General features: G+C 34.9%; 1 protein-coding gene across 1 annotated transcript in view; it reads left to right on the top strand.

The window, feature by feature from the left end:
• The window catches only part of FBXO8 (F-box protein 8), a 46272-nt gene that overhangs the window by 12905 nt on the left and 9311 nt on the right, over positions 1 to 24056 (top strand). The window contains exons 2-3 of the mRNA XM_058720880.1: positions 6974 to 7310; positions 10378 to 10504. Of these exons, the coding sequence (XP_058576863.1) occupies positions 6982 to 7310; positions 10378 to 10504 (456 nt within the window). The 5' untranslated portion in view covers positions 6974 to 6981. The remainder of the gene's footprint in view (positions 1 to 6973; positions 7311 to 10377; positions 10505 to 24056) is intronic.

The raw sequence follows: 24056 nt of genomic DNA on the forward strand, positions 1-24056 counted from the left end.
CATGTGTGTTGAAGGATAGCTTCTGTTGTCTGTTGTTCCATTTTACTTCTTAATAAGATTGTAAGGGGGCTAATTTTTGTCAATATTGTGGAAGGAAGGAAACAGTGAGCCAGTGATCCCTTGATTTTTGTTCCTCATTTTACTCTGAATTAATTCCTTACTTATGCTGTGCTTTGGACCCTCAAAAGCCTTTTGAAGATTCTGCAGGATAGATAAGCTTCTGTTTAACCCCATGCACTATTCCATGCTATCTTTCTCCTTCCTCTTCATAGCTTCACTAGTAACTACTCCTTCCAATGTCATGTTACAGAAATCTGTTCAAATGTTTTGTTCACTCAACAGCCTGTTTTCCTTCTCTTTTTAAATTTCTCTTTTTTATTTCCTCTCATTTTAATAGGAAGGAAAAGTGATAAATATACGTATTCATGCTTAAACTTTTAACAAGATGCTAGGAATTGACCATAAAAGATTTGTCCAAAAATGAGTTAGAACATTCTTTCTTTTATCTACTATCCAATTGATATCTCACAAACCATGTTAATGAGATGACACCCTACCATATATATTTATCCTGCTTAAAACCTGTTTCTGAAACCATATTAGCATGCATCAAAATAGTGTTAGAGTTGAGAATACTAAAATCAAGCAATGTAATACCAAAAAAGCTTTTTTTTGGAAGGAAAAGCAACATATATACATAATAACCGTGGATGTAACATGCCTAAAATGTTGTCAGGTAGAGGTGCAACAGATGATTTAGAGGTGATAGTGGCTATTTTCTCTATAAATGGACCTTTGGCTAAGCAAGAAGTTTTATTCATGCTTATTGCTCAATATTTATCAAAGACTATTTTTGAAAAATGCCGGAATCTTCCTAAAGTAATGTTAATTTCCATTTATTTTATTCCAACTACTGTGCCACGGTAGCATAGGACTTTAGGAACACAAAGTTAAATTTGAAGTGTAAGATAATAAACAGAAATAGGAAATTCTTATGCATGCAATTAAATTAATAAAACGGTTGACTCTTTCAGCTAATGTGACATATTTATCCACAGTACCACTGAGTGTTCAAAGCGGCTCAGGTTGGTTACCCATCCCATAACCAGTAGTGCCAGGCTTCTGAGTTTTCTGTCCACCTGAGACATTTGCATGTATATGAACTCATGTACATGAGTGTATCTGCAAATAGTGGAGAATTGAACATAAATCTTTGGCCCTTACATGAAAACTGTATGTAATAGCTTTGAGATGTAAGGAGCGTTACTTGACCACTGTATTAAAATAATCAAAATTAATTAAATTGATAGCTATGTTTGCATAATTTCAGGAAAAATGAGATTCTTGAATAATATCCATTTGCATGTTTGGCCATTGCTTCATTTGAGAGTCTTCATCCAATTTAAAAAGGAGTTCTGGGATTTATTTTATTTTGCATTGACCATTTTCTGTAAAATGTAAATTCACACTTACTAAATAGTATCTAAATCTCTGCTTTTAAGTGTCAATTTTATTATCATTCTGAAAAATAAGACACTATAGCATCCGATTTACCTTGATTTTTTTTCCTATAATTTTTTCTCTTTTCTAAAAGGAAGAACTTCAATATGGAATTTTTATCAGTATAATTTCTCCTGTAACCTATGTAATTATGGCATTTTTATTTCCATCAGATGGTAAATAATGAAGCACTGTTTCTACCTTTGGAGACCAAGAGAAAATATCTTTGGTTTCATTTTGAAGGTCCTTAGAAAAAATCTTCTAAGTCTCCTGAACATGATAAACTTTACAGAAAATAAATTCAAATCTGGAGGAAAAGGCATGGGACCTCTTCAACAGTATTACAGCAATTTCCTAACTTGCAGATTTTGTATTTGTGATTTCTCCTACTTGCTAAAATTTATTTTTTGATCCCCCAAATCAGGACTCCTGGCACTGTCACAGTCATTCTCAGACAGGTACAGACCTGTAGAAAATTTGCATCTGTGAGGTGCTGTTCCCAGCTAAGGTTAAATTAAGGCAATGCTCTGTTTTCCTGTTGTAGCTCTGATATTATAAACAAGTGTCCTTTTTGTGATCTGTATAGTGGCACATTTGTACGTTTTTGTCCTTTTGTGTTGATGATTTCACTGTTGAAAATGCCCCCCATAATTGCTACTCACGTGCTGGGTAGTGTTCCTAACTGTAAAAAGGCTGTGATGGTGCTTTATAGAGAAAATGCCTGTGTTAGATGAGCTCTGATCAGGTTTGGTGAGTTCAATCTTAGTGAATCAACAATGTATATTAAACAAGATGTCTTTAAACAGAAACATGCATAAAGCAAGATTATGTATTCATCAGTTGGCAAAAATGCAGCCAGAGGCTGTAGTAACCTAACGGCATATATCTGCTAGGAACAATGGTTTAGTATTTGCTAATTCATTGTATGCAGTGACTTTATCCCACCAAACTACCACAAATTACAAGAATTGACCATATTTCTTTTATTTGTACATAGAATAGACTAACTGTGCTCTTAAGAGTGCTGTTTCCTAGGAGTAAGTATCTATATTTCTCAATCTGTTTTGAGAGAATAAAATTATCAGCAGTGATTTCATCACAAAATCTATATTTATACCCAAACTATTTATTTCAAATACACAGACTTCTTTGGTGGTTAATTTTTTTCAATTTTAAACTCTTTGTATATTCAGTAATCCCACTGTGCAGCTTGATATTTTTTAGACTGAATTGGCACAAATGACAGAGTATTGTATCTTTTATGATGCTGTTTTTAAATTGTGAAAATCTTTATACTAACATTTATTAAAACTTTAAGACAAATCTGAATATTTTGTACTTTGAAGTCAGTCCAGATAACTATTTTCAGGAATTTGACATCATGTAAGACCCCAGCGTGAAGCTATCATATTTTATATCTCTTTTAGCACCAAATGTTGACAGATTACTAATAATAACACAAGGACCTGTTTCAGGCCTTGTTAGTGGCACTATCATAAGGCATGCCGAGGTTTGAAATTGTTTAGTGGACACAACACAGTCTTCTTTGTTTTTCAGGTTTGGGTTTACTTGGTTGGTTGGTTGGTTGGTTGGTTGGTTGGTTGGTTTGGTCATCAATATAAACAACTGCATTTATGAGGGAAAGAATAACCATGGCCGAAATATGAAGTAACTAAAAGAGATGAAGAATAGTGTGCATCAGCATGAACAAATGAGTTTATTAAGCAGGCATAACATCTGGACAACTGAAGTGCCATTAAATAAGTTTGGCCAAAGTGCTCATCAATTTCACTTTATGAAAATCTTTTCACAACAAACTGATAGCTGATATTTTCTTGATTTTAGCTGGAATGAACTTTATAAGCATTATCTCATTCAATACAATGATCTTTTGAACTATAGATATTACTATTATGTAATATGCAAATGATCACATACATATAAAGAAGCTAAAGCTTAGAAGAGTCAAGTATATTCCCCCAAGGTCCTCTGTAAGTAATAACTAGTGGAGTCCAGATTTTAAACTCAGGTGTGTTCAGTTTCAGAGTCCACAACATTGTGTTCCCTCCATGACTCAGTTCACAGCTTCTGAAATGGATATCGTGTGGTTTTGAGAGTTTTAGCACTTTTCTGACAGTCCACCCACATTCCACATCTCTGTTATCCTAAGGAAGATGGGGAATGGGGATGGAACTCTATAAACACCCTTTCCTTTCTCCAAAGCATAAATTTATGATATGAATCTTCCCCAAGTGGTTTATCGTTTTATGTTCTTTCCCAGTATGAAGAACTGCCCCTAAAAGAAAGGGACATTCCAAGAGGGCAATTTGTGGCATTATTCAGTAGGAGAATAGAAAATGCAGTTTCCTTTGTCTGAATTATGCTTATATGAGCCTCAAATTTCAACCCCCAACCCAAGAGCCAGCTGCTAGCTTTACCTCTTTCTACCTGCCGGATGCTTTCTGAATCACATTATCCAGTGCTCAATTTAAGCGATCCCCATTAAAGTCCAGAGCCTAGGGAAATCACCCTGATTCTGTGTTCCCTAGCAACATCCCTGAGACTAACAACAGCTGCTTAACAGCTGCTTAACCAGAAAGATGCTGTAGGGAAAATACACAGAAATTGGTATTAAATGCCTTAAATCTTGAGATTTCAAACATTGTAGTTACCATGTTGTATTATTTATGTTTAGTGGTACAAAAGCAAAAGAGAAAAATAAATGTAAGTAATCATCAAAAAGGATAAGATATGCTAAATGACCTTGGCAGGCAACACGATTTTAGATATTTTCTTGCTAAGATAAACAGAAATAGCCATGATGGAAATAAAATACCTTTCTTTATGATTTTGAGTCATTTTGAAACATTTGAACATTTTGAAATGTTATGGTTGTCAAAATTAAGTTATGCTTACGTTGTTGTATGGCATGGCGTACTTAAACATTAACCAAAATTAAAATTCCTTACAAATTTTGTTGATATTCTTTATTTTTCTGTGTTAATCATATTTATTCTCTGTAGTTTGCCTTTTCCAGAATGTCAAATTATTGGAATCGTACATTATGTAGCCTTTTCAGATCATTTTCTTCCACTTAGTGATATGCATTTAAGTTTCCTCCCTGTCTTTTTATGGCTTCGTAGTTCATTTCTTTTAGTCCTAAACATTTCAGTGTATGGATGTACCACAGTTTATGCACTCACCTTGGTTGCTTACAAGTTTTGATAATTGTGAGTACAGATGTTAGACATTTGTGTGAAGGTTTTTATGTGTACATAAATTTTCAACATATTTGGGTGAATACCAAGGATCACAAATGCTGGGTCATATGGTAAAAGCATGTTTTGTAAGAAACTGCCAAAGTGACTGTCCCATTTTGCATTCCCACATCTTTGCCTGCATTTGGTGTTGTCAGTGTTTTGGATTTCAAGTATTCTAATGTGTATGGTATTTACTATCTCATTGTTTTGATTTGAGATTGTAGAATAACGTGGAGTGTCTTTTTATATGCTTATTTGCTATCTATATACCTTTTTTTTTGGTGAGGTATCTGTTGAGTTTTTTTGCAAATTTTTGCATGGGCTGTTTTCTTATTGTTGACTTTAAAGTTCTTTGTATACCAGTACTTTGTTAGATAACTGTTTTGTAAATATTTTCTGCAGCTCTGGAGCTTGTCTGTTCAATCTCTTAAGAGCCTATATAAAAAATACAAATTTGGGGTGCGTGGGTGACTCAGTTGGGTGTCCGACTTCGGCTCAGGTCGTGGTCTTGTGGTTTGTGGGTTCAAGCCCCGCGTCGGGCTCTGTGCTGACGGCAGAGCCTGGAGCCTGCTTTGGACTCTGTGTCTCCTTCTCTCTCTGCGCCTCCCCAACTTGTGCTCTGTCTCTCTATGTCTCTCAAAAAATAAGTAAATGTTAAAAAAAAAAAATTAAAAAATACAAATTTAATTATTATATTCTAATCACCAACCATTATTGTCGTATGTGTTATGGGGTAAAACATTATTTTTTGTGGTTTCTTTGTAAATAAATCTCCCCACGTTTGAAAATTATTAATATGTTCCTTCTCTTTGTACCCCTCATTCCTTTATACCTTAAGCTGTTGGGGTTGCAAGCAGTCAACTGTAAGGAGGAAGAGTGAAAAATTATCCTGGACTATTTTTCTGTTTTGATCAATGAGTAACCTATTACAGTGTCCATTATCTAAATAATAGCCAATAACTCAGTAAACATAAATGTGGATCATGCCTCTTTAAATCCTGAAAAAATATCTTTGACATTCTTTGAAATTCTATTCAATTTTCAAATTCCTAAGAATTTTCAAAATTTCTATTCACCCGTGGTGTTTTTCTTTCTTTCTTTTTCTGTTAATTCTCATTGTAAACAGCTCATTAAAACTATTTTAAGGTTACATGATGCTATGAAAGTTACTTTAATGACTTTATATGAAAAGTAGTTTTTTCTCCCAATTTTTAAATTGCATGCACATACATATATATTAGCAGTCAACTTGGGTTTGTAAAACAAGAATATTTTGGAAAAGAGATCATGGAATATCTGTGTTAGTTAAAAGCTCTTCCTGATTTCATTTTTCTCAATAAATTTATTAGCCTGGGAGAAGTTACTTACTTTAAAGCCAAGATCAAATAGGAAGCCTAGGCCAGTAGTTTCCTAATGTTTGTATAGTGGCAGTCCAATATTTCTAACAGATAAATGTAGAGCCGCTCTGGTTTGGAGGTCAAGTGAAGGTAGAGGAGGCCCGGGGCACATCTTCTTCTCCTCCTACCTTTTTCCAGGTGCCTCTGAGGAATCCATGGGTCTGTCTGGAGAAGAACTGGAAAATCAGTTTAAATTCTGATTTTTATTTAAAGAAACAACAAAACCAAATAGTCATTACTAAGCTATTTATCACGGAGTTCTAGGTGTCTAATTTATAAGGTTTCTGAATTAGACTTCAGGGCCTATGTTACATTTTATTACAGTCTACAACTTAAGTGTAGACTGGCAAGAATTAAAGGAAAAGCCTGTTTCACAGCTGTTATGCATCTGGGAGTTTGGTTAAAAGGGGCTAGCTTAGCTTAGCCCGAGTTGTGATAAAAAGCAGGGTCTAGAGGCCTTTTAACTAAAGTCCTGTGCTGTGATCAGAGCTGCATTTAATACTGGCCCATAAGTCCACATAATTATAATTTGTAAGAGTCTTTAGGACATCAGTAACTTTTAAATCTCACCATGTGAAAAATGATTATGTCACCTGTGGACTTTAAAAGCAGCTAGCAAACTGGGATAAAGGTGATTTGATATCAAATCAAATATTTCTGCAACTTTCTCTGTCGAAGTTTTGTACTTAGGAGGTTCCAGCTCTTCTTTGTAATCTACTACTCCTTTTAACATGCTTTAATGAGGAAGGCTAATTCTGGTAAATTAGTGCTTCGGGTCAGAGTTAACCTTCTTAATACATTCTGGCTTTCTCCCAGGCTTGCAGATGGGTCAGGGGCTGTGGAGAGTGGCCAGAAACCAGCAGCTACAGCACGAAGGTTACAGTGAGCAAGGCTACCTCAGCAGAGAGCAGAGCAGGAGGATGGCTGCCAGCAGCATTTCTAACACCAGTCATCGGAAACAGGTCCAAGGAGGCATTGATATATATCACCTCTTGAAGGCACGAAAATCTAAAGAACAGGAAGGATTCATTAATTTGGAAATGTTGCCCCCCGAGCTAAGCTTTACCATCTTGTCCTACCTGAATGCGACTGACCTCTGCTTAGCTTCATGTGTTTGGCAGGACCTTGCAAATGATGAACTTCTCTGGCAAGGGTGAGTTCAACCTAACACATTTGATTCAGGCATCTCTAAACACAACCGTGCTTGCATGTTCTCTTTGTAATGGATGTATATGTATTATGAAGTATTTCTTTTAAACCTGGTTTGTAGTTTGGCCCTTTATTAAAATCTGGAAAGACAATGGAGTTATCATCACAGTCAGGTTTGGTAGTGGGAAAAGGACAGTTTAAAAGAAAATTTTACAGTTAGAAGTAACCAATCAGGAGGTGGCAGTTATTGTAAATCAGAAATGACCAGTTTATTCTAAAAATACAAGCTGTTGGGGTGCCCGACTGGCTCAGTCAGTAGCGCATGCCCCGCGTCGGGCTCTGTGCTGACAGCTCGGAGCCTGGAGCCTGCTTCAGAATCTGTGTCTCCCTCTCTCTGCCCCTCCCCTGCTCATGCTCTGTCTCTCTCACTCTCAAAAAGAAACACAAGAAAAATCTCTTTTAAAGAAAAAAACCCCATGGGTAAATAGAAATTTTGAAAATCTCGGGGTTGTAAATGGATGTAGAGTTTACCTTAAAAATTAAAAAATCTAAAACTTACAAATTAAGTGAGAATTTATAATCCAAAATTTAGAGTGTTTACGTCCCTGGTATAGTTTGTGCTTCCCGTATGAAGATTGTGTGTTTACTTATTTACGTATTTCCTCTATCATAGGTGCTCGTTAACATGAACTTTAAATGTTTCATCTACTTTTTATTTTTTCTAACCAATATTTCATCAATGAAGTAGTCAGATAGTAGAAGGCAAGGAGATAATCTCCTTGCTGAAGTGAGGGTAGATGATAGAAATTATAGCAGTGATTATGTCAGTTTAAATTTAACCTATAAATTTAAGAATGTTTGGAGTAGAATCTGTTTTATGGAACTGACATTACTCCTTACATAGCATCATATACTTGGGTGTGAAAATGTTACCAAACCTAAACGAATCATTGGCTATTGAGCTTTCTAGCATTCTTTACTAAGGTTCATTTAAGTCTCATTCTTTTCTTTTTTTCTTTTTTTAAGTCTCATTTTTTAATGGGACTTTAATTATGTAAAACATATCTGAAAACAAAGGTCTTTTTGTGACTATAAATAATTTCTAAATGAAAACGAAAATCTAATGAGAGAATTAATAAATTATCCAAATAGTCAAACTTTAATAAAAAGGCATTACCAACAATGGCATTTCTAATAGAGGCTTTCTCATGCTACAAAATTACAGTATTATATAATTTCTCAGCCTCTACATAGATAAAAATCATCAGCATCATCTTATTCTCTCATCGTCGTGTTATAGTTTAGGTACTGTGGACGTAAGAGGAAATTCTATTAATTCGTAGTGTTTAAATTATAGTTATTAATTCCCTAACTGGCAAAAGAACAAATAAAAATACTTTAAAACTGGCTCATTATTTATTTAAAATTTCTTGTCTGCATTTTAGTATTCCTAGCAATCTTAATTTGTAATTCTGTATATGAACTTTGAAAAAAAAAACAGTTTATTTCTAAGCTTATCTGAATTCAATCAGAATGTATTCTTCATCTGGGATTTAAATCTGGTGTTCTTTTCTGGAAGAAGTGCTTCTTTTATTCTTACCACATTGTTATGCCTGTTTTTATGACACTTGGATTTTTGTTTCCTAGTGATAAATTGCTTCAATTTTAAATTAAAGGCTACCTTAATTTTATTTTAACTTTGGATGTGTGGAATACTTAATATTGAAAGGTTCTGTTACATAGCTCAGTAATAAAGGTCAAAAGCTAGAGGATTAAAGAAGCTGCTAAAATATTGATAATCTTCTGAAGTTCCTAAATTCACTATTTTAGAATCAGTGACTACGTTTGGTTGCTAAAAATAATGCAAGGATATAAATGACCTATTAAGAAGTTATTCTCATATTAAATTGCATATTTTACCCACTATCCTCACAATTTTGATGTTACAGGTTGAAACAGTAACTTTTTCTTTTTAACTTGTACATTATATGTGTGTGACAAGAAGTTTGAGCCAAAAATCAATTGAATGTCAGAAAATGAAAGTATTTTAATGTCTGTTACTAAAAGTAGGTGTTTTTGAGCACACAAAATCCGATAATTTTGAGATAGTCATTAAAAGTGCACTAAAATAGAATTTCAGTATTCTGTGTGTCTCTAGAGTAATGCACTTAGATTTCATGATCTATGGCATATATCTAGAATGTCTGGGCATTGTAATTATATAAAACTTTAGCTTTAAAATAACCAGTAGCTAATCTTTGCACAGAGTTGGACACAACTATCCCAGTCCTCAAAAATACTGTGTTTTGGTATGAACTATTTGCATTTTAGGTTTCATAGAATTTTTAAACAATCATGTGTTATTGTGATAGTAAAGAAATAGTATTTTGAAGCGGGATCTTAAGCAGCTAAGCTTAATGACACACACAACTATGTCTGTTCTGAAGCTATAGCATTCTAATTTCTATGTTTAGTTTGCCTGCTATCACTATATGTATTGTTAAAAAAAAAAAAAAAAAAAGGTTCTCTCCCTACCTAGCAATCTTTACCCCCACACAATTTTACTTTGTAGCGGAGACATAGCAACTTAATCCTGTTTAGTTGTTTTGATTAAGATTGCTAACTCTGGGGTAAAACTCCTTGGATTCAAATCAACTTTTTAATCTCTTACTGTGTCTGTGTTTCTTTACCTTTAAAACTAACATTATAGCATTGTTGTAAAGATTAAGCAAGTTAATACTATTTCAATGTTTTAAATAGTGCCTGGCATCTACTAAGCACTCTGTAAATGTTATAAATAAATATCTGTCATTGCTATTATTAGCAATAGGTTATGTTTAACTTCAGACAAAACTCATGAATATTAATCTTTATAACTCAGAATCTTTATCAGAATCGCCACATTGAAGGCATTTGTCAATCATACTCTATAGGCAAACAAACAAGTACAGAAGTTAACATTTTCAACATTAGAGCTATAAATTACAATTTTATTGTATGTTACTTTTATAGCGTGTATATACATATTTAACTTGTATAGTAATGTTTTCTCATCTGATTTCATCTTATAGGTTGTGTAAATCCACATGGGGTCACTGTTCCATATATAATAAGAACCCACCTCTAGGATTTTCTTTCAGAAAATTGTATATGCAGTTGGATGAAGGCAGCCTCACCTTTAATGCCAACCCAGAGGAGGTAAGTGGAGAACTTGAATATTTATAATAGTTGAACTTGATTACCACCTTGTCTCAGCTTTGCTGCAATATAATATAATAAACTTGCAAGTAAAGTAACAGGTCGTTGAATGTTTGAAACTATTTAATTACCTCTTATTGTAATATATTAGAATGATCAAAATGTGAAAACAGTGCTTTCACTGATTTTTTTCCCCTACTTTCATTTTACTATCATTCTAGAAAATTTCAAATTCTCAGAAATTTTTTTTTTTTCTCAGAAATGTTTAAATGTCTATTAGACTTATTCTTAGAAATATAATGGAGGGGCTCCTAGGCCGCTCAGTTGGTTAAGCATCCGACTCTTGATTTCGGCTCAGGTCATCATCTCAACAGTTGTGAGATCGAGCCCTGCATTGGGCTCTGTACTGACAGTGCAAAGCCTGCTTGGGGTTCTCTCTCTCTCCATCTCTCTCTGCCTCTCCCCCTGTTGGCACTCTCCCTCTTTCTCTCAAAATAAATAAACATTAAAAAAAAAAAAAAAGAAATATAATGGAAATTACACAGCACTCAGAACTACTGCTTCTAGGTGACTTATTTTCTGTGGAATAAAATAACTGGCAGTGATATTAATTTAAATTTTCAAAAACCAACTTTTTTTCATCTCTTGTAGGGGTATTAAGAACTATTTAAATCATGTAGCCAAATACTTTTTATACACTTTAAAAAAAATTTTTTTAAGTTTATTTATTTTGAGAGAAGCAGAGACAGCACAAGTGGAGGAGGGCGAGAGAGAGAGGAAATGAGAGAGAATCCCAAGCAGGTGTCATGCTGCCAGTGCAGAGCCTGACAGAGGACTCGAACCCATGACACCATGATAACATGACCTGACCTGAATCCGAGTCAGACGCTTAACCAACTGAGCTGCCCAGGTGCCCCGCAGCAAAATATTTTTAAAAATATCTTAACTTTTGCTATGTTAGAATTAGAAAAATGTTTCTCCCCCATGCACAATATTTTAATATTGGACAAAAATACTGATTTTATAAATGTGCTTATCATAATACAAATGACATGTTTTTAAAGTTTATTTTGAGAGAGAGAAAGCGAGCAGGGGAGGGGTTGAGAGAGGAGGGGATAGAGAATACCAAGCAGGCTCCGCGCTGTAAGTGCAGAGCCCGACATAGAACTCAATCTCATGAACCAAACCGTGAGATCATGACCTGAGTCAAAATCAAGAATGGGATGCTCAACTGACCAAGCCACCCAGGTGCCCCAATGCAAATGACATTTTTTTTTTAATTTTTTTTTTTTTTTAACATTTATTTACTTTTGAGACAGAGAGAGACAGAGCATGAACAGGGGAGGGGCAGAGAGAGAGGGAGACACAGAATCCGAAACAGGCTCCAGGCTCTGAGCTGTCAGCACAGAGCCCGACGCGGGGCTCGAACCCACGGACTGTGAGATCATGACCTGAGCCGAAGTCGGACGCTTAACCGACCAAGCCACCCAGGCGCCCCAACATTTTTAATATTAAATTGATTTTCATTTATTGCAAGCGATTTCTTAAATTTTTCTTGTACACAAGTAAAAAATATAACACCATGCATACATTATCAGTTATGTCTTAGCACCACAAATATAACAAAACATATGTATTATAAAGCCTGATATAAATATTTAAATTAAGAAATTTGTTCTCACTACTGTTTGTTTCGACTTTTCAGTGAATAGAGGACTCTTAATTTAGAAGGCAAATGAATGGATAAACTAAACTATCATAAATTTAGGTTTTGTAACTTGGCCCTTAATTGCAATTTTGTTCTGATGCATTTTATCATAAAATACATGTTTTTACTTTATTTTTGGTCAAATCCAAGTTCTCTTCCATCTAAATGTATAGCAATAGTAAGCCTGTCACTTTTTGATCGTGCTCTATGGCATAGCTACTGTGTATGAGAGATTCTTCTATACTGACATGTTTGAAGAATGTCATAGTTTCAGAGACTTCATTATTCCTGTTTGTTCAAATTAGACATTACTTGTAGCTAACTAAAATAGTTCTTATGACGAACTTTATAATAAGATACACATTTTGCATTAATCTCTTAAGTTTAATCGAATGATGATTGCTGGAGAACTGAGGCAGAATAGTACATAAGGATGACGAAAGGCAGCTAACACCAGCGCCAACCCTTTATGTCCAATTTATCAAGGCATTCTGGTTCCTGTCATGAATTATGCTGATAATGAGTAAAACTGTCATCTCCAATTCATATCACTTGCAAATGTTACATTCTAAGGGAAATATAACTTGGTAAGTACTGAGTTTTAGATTTACAAAGTCAGAAAAGTTGGATGTAACTGCTGATGTTGATTATGGTAAGTAGTCATGCCTTGCTAAAGGAGTATCAATTTTTAAAACAAATTATAAACCATCATTTTTATGCAAAGATTAAACCATAGATAGGCCCTCATATAGTAGACTATGATATCGATAGTTTTAAATATCTAAATTGGAAAAGCTAGATGTCAAAATATGTTTCCATCTTTGCAGCTACATATATCAGACTACAGAGTTCTTGTTACACCTCCTCTACTGTGTTTGGAGGGGTGGGCAGAGAAAATAGGGTAAAATTAAAAGACCTCTTTTTATCTCACAAAACTTAAAAAAAAATTTTTTAAGTCGAATGTTTACTAAGAGAGGGGATTGAAGTTATTAGGTAAAATAAGATTTTAGATCTTCAGATTTTACTTATCCATCCTACCTTCCATTATTATTGAGAGTTGGCTGTATTTTCTTTTTCTTCATTCCCTTGCCTGATATCCTGGAGCATTCCAGAAGTATTGAATTCACTATTCTGAAAGGGGCACATAGTGCCAGGAGGCATAGAGCTGAACCTTTCAGAGTGACTCATGGTTCCAGAATTCTGATTCTATGCTGTTATGAACATCAGTAACTTAGCATGTGTTGCCTGATAGCAAAATAGAATCCCATCTTTATCAGAATGCACCCAGGTTGTAAATAGACAAAGAAGGACATTGAAATATACTTGTAGATACAGAGAAATGAGGGAAAGTATTTTAATGACTATAATCTTTATTTCATTGACTAATATACACAATATCAACTTGGTTGTTTATCTGAGTCAAGCCTTCAGAATTGGAATCATGTAATTCAAAGAGTTATCCTAATAGATATTTTTATATAGAATTATCTGTATGAGTCATACTTTTAGCCAGGTCTTAGAATGACTCTTGCCAAGTTTTTTGAGTGCTAGAAATCAGAAAGTACTTTCTGGAAGTTTTTTTCTGCCCTCATTGGAGCACTGTCATGAAATGTGTTATTTTGGGTTCATTTAAGCCTGAGAAGTAAATTAGTTTTGATGATATGTTTAAGTATGTGTTGTTTATTGTTAGTACCTGAGATATGATGTGTGTAATTATTCAGTGTTATAAAAACTCTACTTTTCCATAATTTCTAGTTCTGTACTTATCATTTTGATAGCAAGCATCATTAAAATATTATAAAAATAAGAATACTTACAGCCACAGGGAACAAGATTCTCCAAAGGACATCGTTCATGTCACGGATATGGGTAACCAAACTCCACAGCAACTGCTGGCAGTGGCTCATGGGGTGGGGGAGAACATCTGCACAGTTTGTGGTACGATTATCTAGCACGCTGCTGTTATCTGCATGACATTGTGATCTCAGCTGTATGTAAAGTCTTGATCTTGTGCATGAGCTTGTGTACTTTGTGGCAGGTGACCACATTCTAGTAAAGGAATGTGCTGAAAACCATCCATTATGTTAGGCTGTTTTCCCCCTGCATGTACAAGTTACGTGTGTTGATTTTATTCTGCTAGCAGTATTATAATAAAGTAATTTTTTCTTATCCCCCAATTAGCTATATTCCTTGAGCTCCATTTAGTATGAAACATTTTCTTGACTTAGCAAACATGATTTAATTTCAAGATATTATAGGTTTTATTTTTGCTTGTGTAAGCATGTTTTTAAAAAGTCTTTTATATTCTCATTGGGGTCAGGGAAAAGTAGTCTTTTTTGTAACTATACAAGCACATTTTCTTTGTGTTCATAAAGGATGGCCCACAAGCATACAATTTTATGCATAGTTATTCGTGATGTGGGGTAGATAGAGTCTATTATGAGAAGAAATATTTTAAATTTGACCTGTGTACACATTTTAGAGGGAAATGCATAAGCAGTTTATTTTAAAGATAATGATTCTTTTTGTTGTTTGTCCAGCTAAAATATAAACAGGAAATTGTAGTTCTCCATTATATAAAGGAACTCAGAAGTTTGTACTCAGATATTAAATCTTAGTTTTTGCTCTAATATACAGCAACAAAATGCTCATTACCATTACTTCATAGCATAGCAACAATGATGAAAACTATTTTTATTCCTAAGGATAGAAAACTCTATCAGAAATTGGTGTCATCAGAATGTACAGATAAGCATTTCCCAAATGTATTCTTTGGAATAATTGTTCCACAGGATAATAGATAATCAAAAGAGTTCCCCAATCTAATAAATGACATGTTATGACTAGCTGGCTTATTTAAAGAATAACTTTTCAGAGCCTTTATTATATTTATATACAGTTTGAATATGAAAGAGGAAGTTATTGTATACAGTGTTATTCAAATTTATCTGACATAGTGGCTTTTGGAGTTTTTTGTTGTTTGGTTTTTTGATAAAATAACATTTGAGGGGACTCGTTCTGTACATGCTAGTATAGATTATCGGTAATCTTACTATGTGTAAATAAATATGTGTTTCTAACTGGAGAGACACCTAGCTTGAATAATTGAAATGCCCTCTTGTTCACTGACAGTTAATCTGATACCTATTTTACTTGTAATCCTCTCTCTTTTTGAAAGTCTATGAATCTATATCTGTTCTCTTTTGTATGATAGTATTATAAAAAAAAGAAAAACCTTAAAACTGAGAGTTGTGTCTTGAAAGATTGAGAGATTTATCTATGTTCTGGATTTTGGTTGTCATCTAATATGTTAAAGAAAATGTTACTTTGGAAAATAAGGGCAGGACAACAAACCTGATAGGCATATTGAATTCAAATATTCATATATGATATGAGCAGTTATCCCACAGTTATTTCCATGGTGCACTGATCATATCATGGACTCTCAAGGTGTGTTTACTTTTGCCTTCTTTTGATAAAAAGTTGTCCACCACCACTCAAAACATTACATGCTCATATGAAAGTATCCTCACCACAAAGAGCACAAAGAAATTCTCTTCAAATTCCTTACGCTTATTAGGAAGAAAACTATCCTTTCAGGTGCCTTCAGTGTACTTCTGTTGATTCCTAATGGGCATACTGAATCACGGGAACATTCCTAGACCAGTTAGGAACAGAATAGAAGGGATTGCATGATTGGCTTAGAGTTAATCATGACTGAGCAACCGTGGCTGAAATTCTAAAGACAAGGAAAAGACTGAGATTGCTTTGGGCTAGGTCTCCAAGCACCCGCAACATTAGTTTTACTAGTGAGCCACTTGTAAAATTTGTTATTCTGCCTCTATTATTTCTGGGCTCTACTGGTTTAGAAGTCTTACCCAAAGGAAGAATATTGATAAGAGGCACAACAATTCAAATTGGTTGCTGAGATGACCTTCTTGCCACTTTAGGTCCTCCTGCCACTGAGCAAAGAAGATACCCTTCCCCCCAAAAAATGAGGATCAGTAATTATTCTGTGGTTGAAGTAATTAAGCCTAATTATCAGTGGGAAATAGTTTCCCCCACAAAGTGGGGAAAACAGAAGGATATAAGTGGAACTCAGGAGATGTCTTCAAATTCCTTCTACTACTGCTATATCCTATTGTAAAAGTAATTTTTAAAAAATCACACTAACCCTATATGAGGAAGGTTGAAATCACATCACTTAGACTACTCGCTAGGTAAAGAATTTGAGCCAGCTGAAAGGATTGATCCATTTTCAGCCTCAGAAGTTGAATACAGATGATTCCAAAACCATCATGTTAATTTTATTTCCCTTGGCTCTCATGGCATCCATGCAATTCAGTTCTGGCCTGTAAATTGGAGGAAATATGTGCAGAGAAAATTTTAAGTTTCAAAAAGAGACAAAAAAAAAAAGTAGTACTGTGGAGTATCTATGTGTATGTGTACATACCTGTCCGTGTGTATACTTCTGGCACTAATATATGAGCATATAATGACGGGAACGGAAGCAGCCATCTTGCAGCCATGAGGGCTATTAATAACAGTGCTAGTAGCACATTAGGAAGAAAGAATTGGGTCCATGAGGCTAACAACTGTGGAGCCAAAATACTTTACAATTTGTTTGTTACACAAGGCAACAAATCCTTTACGGTTTTGAATTGGGACTCCTGTTGCTTGCAGTCCAAAGGATTCCACTGCATCGTCATCACCGCCATCATCACCCAGACTCATTAAGAGTTTTATATGTAATCCTGAACAAATTATTTTTATAAAAATAAACAATACTAATTTTCATTAGCAAATTAATTTTATCCCTGTTTTGCTGATGAGAATTTAGTCAGAGCAAAGGAGCTAGTTGACACTGAGAGGCATCCCTCACTGAATATAGCTTAGAAAGCTTTCTCCTCTATTGGAATGATTTACCCAAAACAGCTAAAATACTCAAGCTGATTGGCAAAACCCCTTCCCCTTGATTAGCATTAGAGTCAAAGTGAAAAACTATGCCTCGCAGACACTAAATATTATCCTCTGGCTAGACAATTATGACTAGTCAGGTTGTACTGAACTGGAAGCCATTTACTTTTTTGCGGGCAACGTGGCATGTGTATGGGTACGTATCAATATATCTGTTTTTAATCTGATCAATCATGAGTTATATTTAAGAAGGTAACGTTATCCTATGTCATTCAGGTCAATACCCTGCCCTGACCATAACATATCTTGGCTACCCTCCCATTCCTTTGTCTTCAGGAGTCCTTGGAGTACCTGCTATAGAATCACTCCATAGAATTACATGGACTCAGGGTAAACCTTTTAGAAGCTTCATAGGGAAATAAATTTCCCAGCCCCTTTTGTCTTAATGTAATTGAAAGAGAGATTCAGACCTAGAGTATCCTATAGTTTATTCATCAGGCAAACCACCTGATGCATTTTGCTTTTGTTTTCTATAGTTATCACAGGGGATATTGTTATTTCATTTAGTGTGAATTATCTAAGGGAAAAGTAAACAAAAATTAGTGGAAAATATATTGATCTAGGACCTTTAAACCAGAAGAAAGAATAAAGTTAGAATATTTTAGTACCACAGCACCCATACTACAAACTCTTAAATTTTAAAATGTGCAAAGCTAAAATGAGCAAAAATTTTTCTTTGTTTGAATTTTACTTTTGTTGCCAATTTAGATAAATATACCTGGAAAGTTTACAATATTGTGTTAATATTTTAAGAACATTTCAAAGATAAATCTGTTTACCTCTTACTTCCTTACCATGTCCTGACAACCTCAATAACCTCCATGTTCTTTGTTATTTGATGTGTCCACAGTTTCAGTGAAATTTGACAACACTTTCTAGATCTAAGTTCTCAATCTTAATGTCCAAAGTAGTTGTCTCTCCTACACGTCTTATCTGAATTTAGCAATTGCTAACACCAATGTCACTCTACAGTATGAATTCTTTATCTGAAACCTAAAAAAACAATATATCCTCAGTTCTTGGATGTCTTCAGTTGTAGAGCATCCTTTGAAATATTGGAGTATAAAAGAAACACTACATTAAATGCAAAAGTTTGAACCAAAACTATAGTATACATTTATTCCTAATGTTATATAACATTTTCATGTCATAAAATGTTTGAAGATGCTTTTATTATAAAAGTGATAAGATCATTGTAACCACTTGTGGCCATTTGTTAGCAGGTAAATATAGAATCATAGTGACTGTTGCTTTTTATTATTTGTACTGGTGACTCTGACTTTTGAGAGTTTACAACGTGAGGCATTTCAAAGTATGCTGGAGTTTTGATCCAACTCATAGGTTTTTGTGGTGGTTATCTTCTTTTCTTTTTTAACTTCAGTTTAATTATGTAATCCTTAAAAGTTTATAGCTTCTCTTGAAAGCCAGCTAGAGGCCTTGTACAGATTCATTCATTTTAAAAATACTTATTAAGTATCTCTCTAGTTACTAATTATATGACTTTGACCTTGGCAAATTATTTAATGTCTGTACTCCAGTTTCCCCGTACATAAAATGGGGACAATAATATTACATATATCATGGTGTTACTGTGAATATTAAATGAAATAATAAATGTTAAATACTGCCTCTAAGTGCTTCCCAAAATGTAGGTTTCATTTTTACTAGAGGTACAACCATAACAACTTACACTGTCAGGAGCCAAATACTGCTGTAAACTGTGAGGTTCTTCCTCTCTTGGAACTTTTGGATTCTAGTAGATAGATATTTGACACCTGAGTAATGGCCCTTCATAATGTATGTATTGGTCACACCAACATCTCCTAGCTTTAAATGGTAATACCATTTGCCTTTAATATCATTTCCTAGTATGTGATGAACAATCTTTTTCATATACAGTAACCTTTGTGCCAGTGGTGATACTTAGTGTAATGGTTTTTTTAGGACATTTTAAACAATAATTAGGTGTCCAAAATTATGTTTAAATTAAAACATGTGTCGTGGCTGAATATCGTGATGAATAGATACTTTACTTACATGAGTAAGTACACACATGTGCTGGCAATAAAAGTACCATTTAAATTCCAGCTTGCTTCTCTGCTTGTCTACTCTTAAGATACGAGGTTTTTCTTAATGTGTATTTCAAAATTGTTTCAGAGCCGTCAAAATATATTTATAAATGTACATGTGAGAATCTAGGTAATATGAGAAAAGTGCTTCTTATTTACCAAAGTGGAGTTTGTCATTTAAATATATACATATACACACATATATTACTGCGAATGCAATATTTACATGTAGTTTTTATAAAGTGGGGATTTAAATTAGCCAACGTTAGTATTCAAATGGATCACTTTCTCATTAGTTTGAGTCGTTATTAATTGTACCTTAATCTAATAGAGTTTTATTTCCAGATTTTGATTAGAATGCTTTCTTTTTCTGATTTACAAACAGTTTCGTGAAAGAAGGGGCTTTTCCCAAAAGCTGAAGCTTACGTCAGCTACCAGCAACTTGTCAATAATATTAGCTCTTAGTACTTATTTATCATTTAAGAATTACCTTCATGTTCTTCATCTTATTTACTTATCCCTGTCACGAGAGTGATACTTTTGGAGACTACTAGAACTCAGTGTGATTCTTTTTCTGTTTGAGTGTATTAGAATTAATTAAAAGGAACTTTTAATTGTTATTTAAAACCTAGATAATGACATTTATGTTATTTTGTCTGATGTCATTGCTTTCTCTCCTATGAAAAAGAAGAAGCGCAACGATCTGTCTTACATTTCTCCTCCATTTTCCCTGGACTCCATTAGAAGTATTTTCCGTTTTTGTTTTGATTTTCTTTGAACTGCCCCTCCTTTATGTAAGATTTCCTTTTGACATCTTTTGGCTGCAAATAATTTAGGGTATATACATATGACTATTCTTAGCAGTTCATCAACATTGTGCACTTCGATGTATGGAAAAGTCCTCCATAAATTTGTTCCAGGAAGCTGAAATCCAATCCAATTTCATTCCATATTCCATACTTAAAAAAAATGAATAGTATGATTCTTCATTATTCTCTAGAATCTTTTATTCTGAGCAATTTCAGTAAGGAATTGACTGCAATATATCAGCATTTTCTCTTCACGCCTATCACTTCCTCCACATAAGCATGGACAATGTGTGCTCTGTTTTTCCTAGGGAAGAGATAAGACAAATCTGCAGTTCAGATTTCAAGCTGACATCAAAATTATCTTCACATTTCTTTCCCAGTTGTCATTACCTCCTTTCCTCTTATTTATAGCTAAGTCACACAGAGGCTTTCTGTGAATAGCCTACTTACAGGCACCTCAGTAAGAGGTAAACTTCATTTACTACTCTTATAATCTTTTCATATAGGACAACTTTAACAACTTGAGCCTAGTTTTTACTTTCGTCTTTGAATCTAGTAACTAGATTAGGAAGAATGATTATAATATGTATAAATAGACTAAATTATAATGAATAAATGAAATAACATTACATTTCTAAAGTACATGTGGTAAGTCCGTGTTACAACAGAGGAGAGTGGTGTGGATACTTCCAGAAGAAAACACTGCAAAAGTTAGTGGGTAAAATGAAGTGAAATGACACAATGAAAACATTGATACCTAGTCTTAAAATGTGCTCATTAGGTAATCTTCTGCATTTATTTTGCTGCAGCTAAAAAGCACCGTGTTGATTTATTACTTGAACAGTATATATGCCCAAATGAATCTCACCTGTTCAAGTTCTATGTGGGGGTTTTTCCCCCTTAATTATAAAGTGAATACATATTCTCTGATTAAATATGGAGAGTGAGAACTGCTGATTGAACAAAAATTAGTAGGTTTTATATTTTGCTTCAGTGATCCTGAAAGTACTGTAAAAAAAGAAGAAATAATATCAGAGCAGTCGTCTGAACCATTGTTGCTGTTTTCCAGCAAGACAGTGGGGTACTCCATGTGACCTATGGAGGGCTGCCCCTCTGAACTAATTATTTTCACTATCCAGAAAATAACCATCCATAATAGTTTTTGTATCTCAATTTTTACATTACTTTTAATGCAAAAGGATGACATTTCAATTGCTCGTTTCACTGAGGTTAAAATGCATATATGAATATTATTATGTCAATTCTTACTGAAAGAAAAAGTAGAAATCTAGATTGAACTCTTCTGTCTTATAAAAATTTATTATTAAAATTTAAGGATCGGGGCGCCTGGGTGGCGCAGTCGGTTAAGCGTCCGACTTCAGCCAGGTCACGATCTCGCGGTCCGTGAGTTCGAGCCCCGCGTCAGGCTCTGGGCTGATGGCTCGGAGCCTGGAGCCTGTTTCCGGTTCTGTGTCTCCCTCTCTCTCTGCCCCTCCCCCGTTCATGCTATGTCTCTCTCTGTCCCAAAAATGAATAAAAAACGTTGAAAAAAAAAAAATTTAAAAAATAAAAAAAAAAAAAATAAAAAAAATAAAAATAAAAAAAAAAAAATTTAAGGATCAGTATTTTAAACGTCCTCTAATAAAGTCCTCTAAAAAAATTAAATGCAGTGTCCGTTTTGCTTTCCATTATATAATTATATTAACATTATATTATGCTGTAAGGACAGATTTATTGCCTGAAAAGTAGTAGCCATGGCAAATTTGAGCAAAGGCGAATTTGAGCAAAATTAGCTAGAACCCATCTTTTTTCTAAATTTCTTTATTAGGCTGTTCTGAAGGATACAAGGGTACCCCTTACTTTGTCACAATTTTGCTATATACACGATTGTTTGTTTGTTTTAATTTTTTTTTTAACGTTTATTTATTTTTGAGACAGAGAGAGACAGAGCATGAATGGGGGAGGGTCAGAGAGAGGGAGACACAGAATCTGAAACAGGCTCCGGGCTCTGAGCTGTCAGCACAGGGGCCAGATGCGGGGCTCGAACTCACGGACCGCGAGATCGTGACCTGAGCTGAAGTCGGCGCTCAACCAACTGAGCCACCCAGGCGCCCCAACACGATTGTTTTTATTGATACAGGCTGCTACACGATGTTTCTGCCAAGCGTCTATGCAAATAGCCAGTACTGTCGGTACCAGTAGTCAGTGTTTGGTTTTTTAAATTAAGACTTTATAATTTTTTAAGTCAGTTTTAGTTGTGTAACAAGAGTTGATTCTTTTGCATTTGGCTTTGCATACCTAGTGTTTTAGAATTCACTCTGTTCCTAAATGTATGCTTTCTGACCCTGAACGTAAGTATGGTAGATTTGGCTTTTGAAGTACACCATGGATAATGACTTTAATCGATAAGTAAGGCTTTATTAAAAGGGGAGAGAAAACGTGGGTATCGATGTAATAGAAGAAATGAAACAAAGTAAAGGTATCTTAAAATGAATTCTGTGAAAAGAGCCATTCTTACAATCATAACATAGATAAATTACATAGGTGACTAAGCCCCAACACATCGTTTTCTTCATTTTGAATTCCTTCTTAATATTGGCATAAGCTGTCTATTCATGATTTCTTGAATTGTTTGTTTGCCTCCTAAACAAATTACATCAAAACAGCTCACTACTCTAATTTGACTGTGTAAATCTTGGGGCTGTCATTTGTATAACAATTTTTAGTGACATATTCTGTGCTGTCTACTTTACAAAATTTCTTAATTGTTCTCTCTTGGATTACTGTAAACATGCGTTCTATTAAAGAAAACGTAACAGGAATTGACATTCATGTCACCTGGGTTCTCGCTGCCGCCTGGTGCTCCTTTTGTTTATTCCCTGTTGTGCCTGAACCGTTGTAGATAGACACCTTCAGCACTTCACTGGGAGATCCAATTCAGCTCTCTTTTCCAACTCTTTCTAGATGGTTCGTCCACCCGAAGAAGAAAACCAATATGCACTCTGCTTTTTGCCTTTATCACTTTCTTAACGTGACCTGTCTCCTAACTGTTACTACTGCCCTGTCCTCCAGGCTCAGAAAGCATTATCAACTCCCTGTGTCTGCTTTTGGTCCAAGATTTTTCTTTCCTTCTTCTGATCAGCTTCGTTATTTCCCATTATTCTATCTTCTGTCTCACTTTTTTGTTCCTTTGCTTTTTCCATCTTTATGGTCTTTGCCTCCCATTGGTTTTGAATTTCGGTTACCGTATTTTTTACTTTGGCCTGGTTTTAAGCTCTTTTATCACTGTGGTAAGGGACTCCCTGATGTCTTCTGTGCTTTTCTCAAGGCCAGCTAGCAATCTTATGACTGTTACTTTAAATCCTGGATGAGGCATGTTACTTGGATCTGTTTCAATTAGATCCCTGGCTGTGACCATTTCTTGTTCTTTCTTTTGGGATAAATTCCTCCATCTTGGCATTTTGTCTAGGTCTCTTTCTTCTTCTGCGTGTTAGGAAAGCTGTTATGTTTCCTGCTGCTGAGAGTAATGGTTTTATGAAGAAGACACCATACGATGTCCAGGGCCTGGCGCTTCAGGAAATGTCTCTGGAGCATGTTGTGTGTACTCCGCAGCTGTGTTACGTCCGCTCTATCCCTCAGGCCGGTCCTCCTCTGCAGGGATTTTCTTTCCTCCAGTGGGGAGTGTTTAGACCTCGGCCAGCATGGCGAGTTGTAACTTTTTTCAGTCCTTTCCCCTGCTCCCCTTTTCTCTACCTTGCTACTCCCATTATCTCCTCCTGCTCCTTACGTCAATCTTTTACTCACTCTGCTGGTTCTCTTTCTTTCTTTCTTCTTCGACGTGCATGGGTCAAGATTTTCTTGAAAAACCGTGTTTCCCTTATTGACCTTTAACGTTGCCGTTTATTTTTCCCATCTTTATACTAATAAATTTTTCAGGTGAGTGGGCTATCAGTTTCTTTACCTTGAGCTCATTCCTTAGCTTTCTTCTT

Source organism: Neofelis nebulosa, chromosome 3, assembly GCF_028018385.1.
Source record: "Neofelis nebulosa isolate mNeoNeb1 chromosome 3, mNeoNeb1.pri, whole genome shotgun sequence".
NCBI lineage: Eukaryota > Metazoa > Chordata > Mammalia > Carnivora > Felidae > Neofelis > Neofelis nebulosa.